This window comes from Chinchilla lanigera, unplaced genomic scaffold, assembly GCF_000276665.1.
Source record: "Chinchilla lanigera isolate Chin_1 unplaced genomic scaffold, ChiLan1.0 scaffold00032, whole genome shotgun sequence".
In the NCBI taxonomy this organism is placed as follows: Eukaryota; Metazoa; Chordata; class Mammalia; order Rodentia; family Chinchillidae; genus Chinchilla; species Chinchilla lanigera.
In genome coordinates, this window is record NW_004955433.1 from 13,342,135 (window position 1) to 13,351,882 (window position 9,748).

Consider the following 9,748-nt stretch of genomic DNA (forward strand, 5'->3'; position numbering starts at 1 on the left):
CCCGTCCCCTGGGCCTCCCTGCACCTAGCAACCTCATCTAACATTTAAACACGTACATAGACTGAAAATACAGGTGTGGAAATAGATACCATACACAAAATGAAATAAAGAAATGTACTCCTAAACAACAGATGAGTAAGTGAAAAAATTAAAATAAAAATTTTAAAATAAATTGAACAAATGAAAACATAGTACACCAAAATTCATGGTATATAGGGAAAGCAGTCCTAAGAAGAAACTTCATTGTCATAAATATTTGCATCTGAAACTAAAAGGGAGCTCACATAAATAACCTAAGTTTACACTGAAAGGAACTAGAACAAGGGTAAAATGAGCCCAAATTTAGCAGAAGGATAGAAATAATAAAGTTCAGATTAGAAATGAATTAGAGACTAAGCAACAGTTCAAAATCAATGAAATAGAGAATTTTTAAAAATAAAATTGACAAGGCTTTAGCAAGATTAAACAAGAAAGGAGATCATACTCACATGAAAACATCAGAAATGAGAGATTACAATTGATATCATACATACAAAAGATTATAAGAAGTTATTAGGAACAATTATATACCCACAAGTTGAATAACCAATGGAAGAGCAAATGAATAAATTACTAGTCTAATACAACCTACCAAGACTGAATCAAAAACCTCAAGAAGGACCTCAAGACTGACTCCAGAAGCACCTTAGCAAAATAAGGGCTGTATGGAAAGCCCAAAGCTAACATTATACTCGATGGGGGAAAAAATGGAAGCATTCCTTAAAATGTTTGGAAAAAATATGACCACTGCTGCTACTTTCACTTAACACAGTACTGGAAATCATTTCTAGGGCAAAAGAGAAAAAGATAAAATGCATCAGAATAGGAAGTGCAGAAATGAAAAAGTCATTGTTTGCTGATAATATGATCTTATATAAGAAAACCCACAGATTCCCCCCAAATGGTTACAAAAAATCAATACAATAAATCAGTGGTGTAACTACACATTTAACCAAGACCTTTCCAATCAGAAATCAAGAGAACAATATCTTTTATAGTAGCTATAAAAGTGTAAAATACATAGAAATATGTTTAATAAAAGTGGTTTATCTCTACACACTAAAAACTACCAGATGCTGATGAAGGAAGTTGAAGAAGGCAAATATAAATGAAAAGACATACTATGTTCATGATGCTACAAAAAGTTACATACTGGTTCAGTGCAATTCTGACTAAATTCTAATGTCAACTTTCACAGAAATAGAAAATGTCTTAAAATTCCTATGAGCACCCCACATACTGCTGAGTCGCAGAAGTCATGCTCAGAAAGAACAAGTCCAGAGGTATGACACTATATTGTTTCAAATTATACCAAAAGTCTAGAATAATTAAAATAGCACAGTACTGGGGAGGGGGAAGGATGCACTGACCAATGGATCAGAATAGAAAGCTCAGAAATGAAGCCAGACCTGTATCATCCACTGAGTTTGTAGAAAGTTACCAACATTAATCAGTGTCTTCAATAAACAGCTTTAGCAAAACTGGACTTCTGCACACAGAAGTAGAATGTGGGATCCTGTCTCAGACCCCACACAAAACAATTAAAAATGGGCTTGAAGTTATAAATGTAAGACCAGAAACTCACCTCAAGGCTGTAATGTTAAGCAAAATAAATCAGACACACAAACTCTAATATCGTGTGGATTTTCTTATGAGATTCCCAAAAGGTAAGTAAGTTAAAAGTAAAACAAAAGACAGATGATAGAGAATAGAAAGGGAAGAGGACCAAGAGATGGAGCGGGTGGGAGAAGGATGGGAAAGGAAGGAGATGAAAAAGAATTAAAATATGACACATACTATGTATCAACTCACCATGATGAACATAATCACTATGTACGGCAGATGTGCACTAATAAAATTATAACTTTTTAAAAAATTAAAAAAGAAAACAGAGGATTACCCATATGACTGTATGGGCAAAGACTCTCTGAATTGGACTCTAAACATTCAGGCAGCATAAATAAAAGACACAGAGGATTGTACCAAAGCTAAAAACCTTTTTCACAAAAAAGGAAAATAAATTAACAGTTTACAAAGACAACCTACGAGTTAGGAGAAAGTATTTGCAAGCCAGGCATACAGTAAGAGGCTACTAAATAAAACATATAAGGAACCCAAACCACTCAATAGCAAGAAAATGGAAAAAAAAATTGAAAGATGGGCAAGGGCCCTGGATAGACAACTTGTAAAAAGAACACATACTTGTTTGTACAACAAATAGATGAAAAATAGTCAACAACATTAATCACTGAGAATTTGAAAATCACAATAAAATATCTCGCTCTGCAGTGAAGTATATAAATGGTTTTTATTTCAGAAACAAAAATAAATGTTGGCAAGGATAAAAAGAAAAGTGTACCCTTTTAAAATGTTGGTGTGAATATAAAACATGATAAAGTTTACTCAAACAGATCCAAAGTAGAATTACCATACAATTCAGCAATCTCAATTCTGGGTGTTTACTCAAAATACTTGAAACCATTTTGCTGAAGAGATTCCTGCACTCCTTTAATCGTGGCACACTAGTCACAAGAGTTAAACTATGGGGTCAACCTGAGTATCCAACAACAGAGAATTAGACTATGGAATTGTGGCATATGTAGGAATGGAAAACTATCCGGCCTTTGGAAAGGAGAAGATTCAGTCAGTTATGACAACATACATGGAAATGGAGAGTATTTTGCTAAACTAAATTAATCAGGTAGAAAAAGACAAATACTGCATGCACTACTCATATGTGGAAACAGTAGCAGCAGAATTCCCAACAGCACAGAGTAGAATAGTAGTTACAGAGGCTGCGGCTGAGGACAATCAGGCTGAAGGTGAAAGGGTACATAATGTAACCTAGGACAGAAATTTTCATTTCTTCAAATTCCATTGTTTCATGTGGAAATATATTTAATAATAGAACATTGTACATTTAAAAATTGCTTAGAAAGGAAAATTTAAATCCTCTTATTAAGAAGTGTTGGTATTTGGGGAGATTGATATGTTAACCAGTTTGATGCAATTATTCATTGCATTCCTAAGACATAATACCACATCCTACCCTATAAATTTATGCAAACATATCTTGTCTATCTGCAGTTTTAAAGTTACATGAATGTGAAATCTCTCTTTTTTGCTGCTCTCTCCTCCACACTCTCCATGACTTTATTGTAGTTTACACATCCTTTCCTTTCTTCTCATGAGCAGTCCCTCGCAGGTAGCTGCACCCTGGAAAGGGCACCAGTGTAGCTATAAAGTTCTGAATTGTGTTCTTATAAAGTTCTGAATTGCAAAACCCTTCCAGAAAATTAAGGAGAGATGTCTGGATCACAGAAACATTTCTTGGCTTGCAGACTAGGTGAAAGAGGGCTGGGAGAAAACAAAGGGCTCTGTGAGGCTCTCCAATGGCACCTAAGAAGAGGATGTCTGTCCTCAAGTGAGCTCACTGCCAGGAACTTCACATGTCACACACAGTCTTGAGTCAAGTTTGGAAGGTCCTCTGATAGACCCCATCCGAGCACTCACCTTGTACAGAGTGTCATACAGTAAGACAAACAAAACATCTCAGATATTGAAAATCACCACATCATCTCCTCCTATACCTCCTATTGTAACTTTTTTTTGGACCTCTTAGTTCTGTAAAACCCACATGACCCTATACTTGACTCTATTCTTCCCCAGCTGTGCAGGCAAACAGTCTAGTTTAGAACTAGCTCTGACACTGAAAAACTTTTAAGATCCATTTTCCAAAATCTACCCTCTACTCCTATGTCCCACTATAACTTCAAGTACAGAGCCATTGTGAGAGATGCTGCTGGTGCCTCCATCCCATGCCTCATTCCTGGAAAGGCCAACCTGATTCCACCTCCAACACCTGTAACTCTTTACCTGAGGGTTTTGCTTGGTTACTACAGACTACTCTGCCCATTCGTGCAGTGGGTCAAAGTGCCACAGAATTAACACCCTATTAGAACAGCCCTCCACCAATGACAAGTGGGCACTGGTGGATAACAAGTCCTTTGCTTCTCAGATGGGATGACACTGAAGTGTCTTCTGCTTTTTTCTCAGAAGTCCTCAGCTCCAATTGTGCACAGTGGATACATGCTTGTAGTGTATCATCCATAGGTTCCATCTCTTAGTTTTGTCATCTCCCATCAGGTCCAGAAACAGGTCTCTTGTTTTGATAGGGTCCTCTGTATCTCCTAAATACTTCTCAATGACCATAGGAATCATATCCTTAGAGATGTTCTGAGAACCATAAGAAAGTAACCGCCCCACCTGGTAAGTAATGTGGCTTCTTCTTCAGTCAAGAAGACTGTTTTTCATAAAACTCCTGATCCCTGAGTAAACGATCCCTGAGTGAAAGAGGAAAGGCAGAAAAATACAGGGGCAGAGCCTTAGGTTCCATTTTTTCCCTAACACTGAAATGGACTGTAATTTTGGGCAAGGCCCAAGCCCTTATTTATTTCTCAACCACTTTCTGTGATGCCTTAGACACTTATGAGTACAGGGTAAGACTTTGACAAAAGTGATATGATCATCTTCTGGTCCATTTCTACTTCAGAGTTTGAATAGCCCAGCATCTATTTAAAAAAAAAAAGTTAAGTGTTTTTAAATCATTAGAAATTAACAGGAAGAACCAAAATAGCCAATCAACAAAATCAATGCAAAGTACAAGTTCTGTGTTGGGCCTTGACACATTTAGGTCATTTATGAATTTGAAAAACAAATCAATATAACAGATGGAGTTACATGAATAAAATAAAGGAGTACAAACAGTATGTCTTCACTACATAATACTTATCAGGCTAGGAGACAAAATGGTCATCTAAATAGTAAAAGAACATTTAAGTTAGGGTAGTGTTGAAGCAGAGGCACCAGGGACAGAGGGCACTAAAAATGGATGATACCCCGCAGACTCAGATGACTCAGGAAGACAAGATCAACCTTTGTGGCTTTGGTCTTGAAATCCTCTGAACCCCTTCTGAAGTGAGTACTGCGGGTCTCACATGTGACAGCCCTGTGCAAACTTCTGCACTCACAGACTGGACCCAGCTCCACCCTAACTTCTAGCAGCTTAAGCCCATATCCTAGGATGACTCCATACCCTAAAATGCCTGCCTGAGACTACTTACTGCTTTCAGATGAAATTACTTTTTGCCCCAGCATATACCTGGTGCATACAGACAGTATGAGCCCTTTCCCAGAGCAGTTACTTTAGAAAGCTTGCAAATATCAACTCTTTCTCTGTCACTGGGATGTAAATCTCCAACCCAAAACTGTATTCTCAAGGACTGAGAGAAATTTTTTTGGAATTTTTGGAAAATTCTCTGAAATACAAACATCTGTGGAGATAATGATTATCTCTCTGAAAGTCCCTATGGAGGAATCAAGGCCTAATTTTAGTGGGGCCTTGCTCTACATCCTTTCAAGGACAAAGGGAAGTCTGCTTCTTCTACAAACGAGCATGGGTGAACAAATCCAGTGATCTGGTCTGGTCATCTCTCACGACCACAGTGCCCTGCTGAGCTCACTCAGCCTGGAACATCTCCAGCCATTTGTGTCATGTGTTTGAGTTCGGGTCATGCTTCATCTTTTCTTTATGTTATCAGATTACCAAATAAAATCTATCCTATTGCTTTAACTGGTGTCCTGCTTGTTTATCTTTCACAGAGGAAAAACCCTTCTTTCCATTTAAAAGCAAATTTTAATTCAAGAAGAAATTTTATGTGACTCTCGCCAGTGGGATACCTGAGAGTGCCTGTGGAAATCTGTGGGATCTGGGAGCCCAAGTCTAAGGTTAACTCACAAGACCGTTAGTTACCTCACAAGCCTGACATTCCTCACCCTCTCCAAGCAACCTGAGGTGTTCTATTTTCATGATTGTTTTTCTCTCTAAAGGCCTCTGAGTTTGAGCATAAGGATTCTTTAATGGGAAGACAAAGAGTGTTGTGGAGGGGCTTCCCAGGGATGTACCATATGGGGATATTTGGGCTATCCACAAGGCTATTTCAATGAAATGTACAGTTGTGCCAGTAGGAACAGCCATCCTGGACTGGACAGGGGGCTTAGAGAAGGTGGAATTCATGGGAGCAGAGGTTCTAGGAATGATGGGGCAGAGTAGTAGACTCTAAGAGGTCTGTACATTCTCACCGTTGGCATAAGCTAGCCAAATTATTTCTTACTGGTTCCCACTATGCAGGGGACAGCGTTGAAATTCTTTTCAGCCAGAATCTCTTCTGGTGTCTTGGGCAGAAGCACTCTGTCAATTACAGCGGGCAAAATAAGATAACTCTAGGGAAGAAAGCATTGAAATATCTGTGACTCCCCCTCCCCAAGTAACTCCCATGTCCCCTCTTTACTAGTTAGAGAATAAAACCAGTACAATAGATCCCCATGGCTCTGGACATTGTTCTCAGAAGCTCAGTGTCCTAACAATGGGACTAAGTTTGTTAAAACAAAAGGTTTGACAGGTAGTTAGTGTTGGTAAGTTGGTGGTGGGAGAAGAGTGAGAGTCTTCTCTCTCTCTCTCTCTCTCTCTCTCTCTCTCTATATATATATATATATATATATATATATACATTAAAATATCTATAAATATATTTAAAACTGTAGTATATCATAGTCAGTATGTCTGTACAGTTTCAGTGAATGTTGAATTAGCAAATACTGAACTGTGCTCCCATTCCAGAGTTAAGTTCCAGTCGGCCTTTTGTCACACCATTTCCATCATCCTTATTGTGTGTAAGAATTCCTGTTCAAATACACATTGTATAACATGTATTCCTTGCAAAAAATAGTTACATGTAAATTTATTTGTAATGAAACATTGCCTGGGAAGGGCTTAGCATTTTCTAGTGTTAACACTGGAATTTTCTTTAGCTTCTACCTCCCAACAATGTACTGTAGTACATTTTTTGGAAAAAAATCCATCATTTCATGAATGCACAAGTTTCCCTGCTTTCTAGCTTTTTCATAGCTTAATGACATGATAGGTAGCATATTGTCGCTCTCTATAATGGTTTCACAGAGAGGTAATAGAGTCTCTTCTTTTGGATGTACTGTACAATTAACTCACTAACACTGACTTTGTGGCCAAGTACATTATAAGTGAAGCCTGAATGAAACTTATTTATCTCATGTATCTTCTCTTTAAGGCACACCACAGCCTCCTGCACTTGCGAACACTAGACTACACTTCAGTGCTATGCTTGGGACCTATCTTAAAACACAGAAATCACTAAGAAAAGTGAATATTGAAAAAATGTGACTCTAAATAGATCACAAAAATACAGTTTCTTAGCATGAGAGGAGAAGCAAGAAGAAATTGTATAACCTTCTTAGAACTCAGATTAGAAAGGCATCAAGAAATTCAAACTCCTCTGCTCCATACACACGTTACAAATAGCCATAAAGGTATAACAAATATTGATGTTGAGGCTGCAAATCCACATTACCAATAAATGAATTCACAAATACAGACTCTGGTTACTGAGGGTCCAGAAATTGTATGTATCTAGTTATGTTTAAATTTGAGCTCTTTTCCATTAATGATCAGCTTTGAGGAAGTGTGAGCTGATCACTCTAGGTGCTAAACTAGGATTTAATTTCCTCCTTCAGAGGAATAAAATAGCAAGATCCAAATCCTCCTCCAGTAGGCTGACAATAGAGACCAGGGTCTACCCCTGGAGAATAGCAACTCCTGCTGCCTTAGATAAGCTGTGCAGTTCAGTGACAGCTGCTCCATGGGCTGGCAAAATCTATAACTCATCTTCAGATGAGTAAGATGCATGGAAAGCCATATGGAGCAGGTGCTTTTGGCATCCACAGTGGGTCTAGCGTTATGATTTAGATCTAAAATGTCCCCCTGAGGTCTTGTGCTTAGGGGTGAGATTTTTAAAAGGTGGGTGGAGCATGGGGCACTATACTCATGGGTAGTTTCATCCACTGATGAGTTTAGCAGTTCATGTGATTTTAGGATAGTGGGGCCTGGCTGAAGTGGTGGATAACTGGGGGCCTAACCTCCCTTCTCTCTCTGATTCCTGTTTTCTGTGGGTTTAGCATCTTTCCTCTGCCAGACCTTTCTGCCGTGACATTTTTGGTTTGGAGTCAAACAGTTATGGACTGAACCCTTTGGAAACTGAGCCAAAGTAAACCTTTCCTTCTATAAATTGTGGGTGTTAGGCATATGGTCTGAGAAATGAGAAATATGGCTAAGATTTCTGGGGATGAATGCTACTGACATGTGAAAGAGGGGACGAAATTTTCAAGCAGTGAAAATAGCATGAGCAAAGGGACAGAGGCGTCCCGGCAGGACTAATCCCAGAACAGCAAAAGAGCACTTGCCTGTGAGGAATGCCACAGGGGTCAGATAGTGAAGCACATTTTCTGCACAGTACCTCGCACTTACTTGGCATTCGGGCATTTATTGAAGAACTAACTCAATGAAGGTGCAATAATTTGGAATTTAAATAACCTAGCAAGGCCCATGTGATGGGAGCTTGCAGGAATGGGTACTTATGGGAGCACTTTGGGCCAGTGTATGCTTGACCTTGAAGTGGATAATGGTACCTTAGTCCCCTCCTCTATCTTCCTTCCCTCCCCAACAATGAGGTGAGTAATTTTTGTTCCTTTAGCTGCTCCTTCGATGATGTGGCAGAGTGGGCAAAAAGCTTCCGGGTCAAAAGAACATGGAAACAAACCTCCAAAACTGCAAGGAAAACTAAGCTTTTTCTTCTTTATACGTTGATTACCTCAGATATTTTTTGTAGTAACAGAAATCTGACTAGCATGGGAAGCAAGGCGATCTCTCTTATCAACATGAGTAGGCAATTAAGAAGCAGGTGATATTCTCTACCTTGTTTAGTGCATTAAGTCTGGTGAAACTGTAAAGCCTGGGAAGATAAAGTGAATGAAGGAGACAATAAAATCTAGGAGAGAGATAGTAAGGACCCACACTAGTCAGCAACAATTGAAGAAAATGGGTATCAGCAAACATGAGAGCTACAGTAGTTGCTGCTACGCAGTCAGAGGTAGTGGTGAGGCTATGTGCATTACTCCTAAGGTCAGAGCAATCAAGGGCAGCATCCCCTCCTCTCTTGCTCTCATTCTCCTTACCCTGTTCATCATCAAGTTAAAAAATGTCAGGACCCCACTTATTTGTCTCCACTCTCCTGCTTTGGTCCTGGAGGACACCTTGTCTGGGCTGCTGCAGCACAGTGGACTTCTAGCTGGTCTCTCTGGACCTGTCCCACCCTACCTCTGCTACCTAGACCATACTGCAGTCAGGGACCTGCGAGTAACCTAAGACATCACAGCTCTGTTCAGAGCCCCCTGAACACCACATGAGCACCACATGCTGAATCACAATCCAAGTCCTTCCAGTGACTGTCTCGCCCTGCCTCCCACAACCTCCTTGGCAACCAGCCTGTCTGCTTTCTCACTGCGTTTGATCCAAACACACTGCCTGCTGCATCAGAGCCTTCGCAGATGCTGCTTTCTCTGCCCAGAACACTCTTCTTTCAGATTTTCTGACACTTGGTTTCTTTCCCTCCTCCAAAACACTGCTCTGAAGTCACCTGCTCAGCCTGCCATCCCTGACCCTAAAGTTTATATTCAAACAACTGCTCATTGCCTACTTTCCCTTTTTGCTTTACCTGTGAATATTCATTAAGCATACTGCATAGGTTATTTGTTTATTTTTCTGTTGTACTCATCTCTC

General features: G+C 39.5%; 1 protein-coding gene across 1 annotated transcript in view; it reads right to left on the reverse strand.

The window, feature by feature from the left end:
- LOC102010401 (carboxylesterase 1D-like) overlaps positions 1–8,444 on the reverse strand; it is a 17,866-nt gene extending 9,422 nt beyond the window's left edge. Inside the window, 4 exon segments of the mRNA XM_013516104.1 lie at positions 4,112–4,275; positions 4,524–4,610; positions 6,181–6,321; positions 8,427–8,444. Of these exon segments, the coding sequence (XP_013371558.1) occupies positions 4,112–4,275; positions 4,524–4,610; positions 6,181–6,321; positions 8,427–8,444 (410 nt within the window).
- Positions 8,445–9,748: the final 1,304 nt, after the last annotated feature.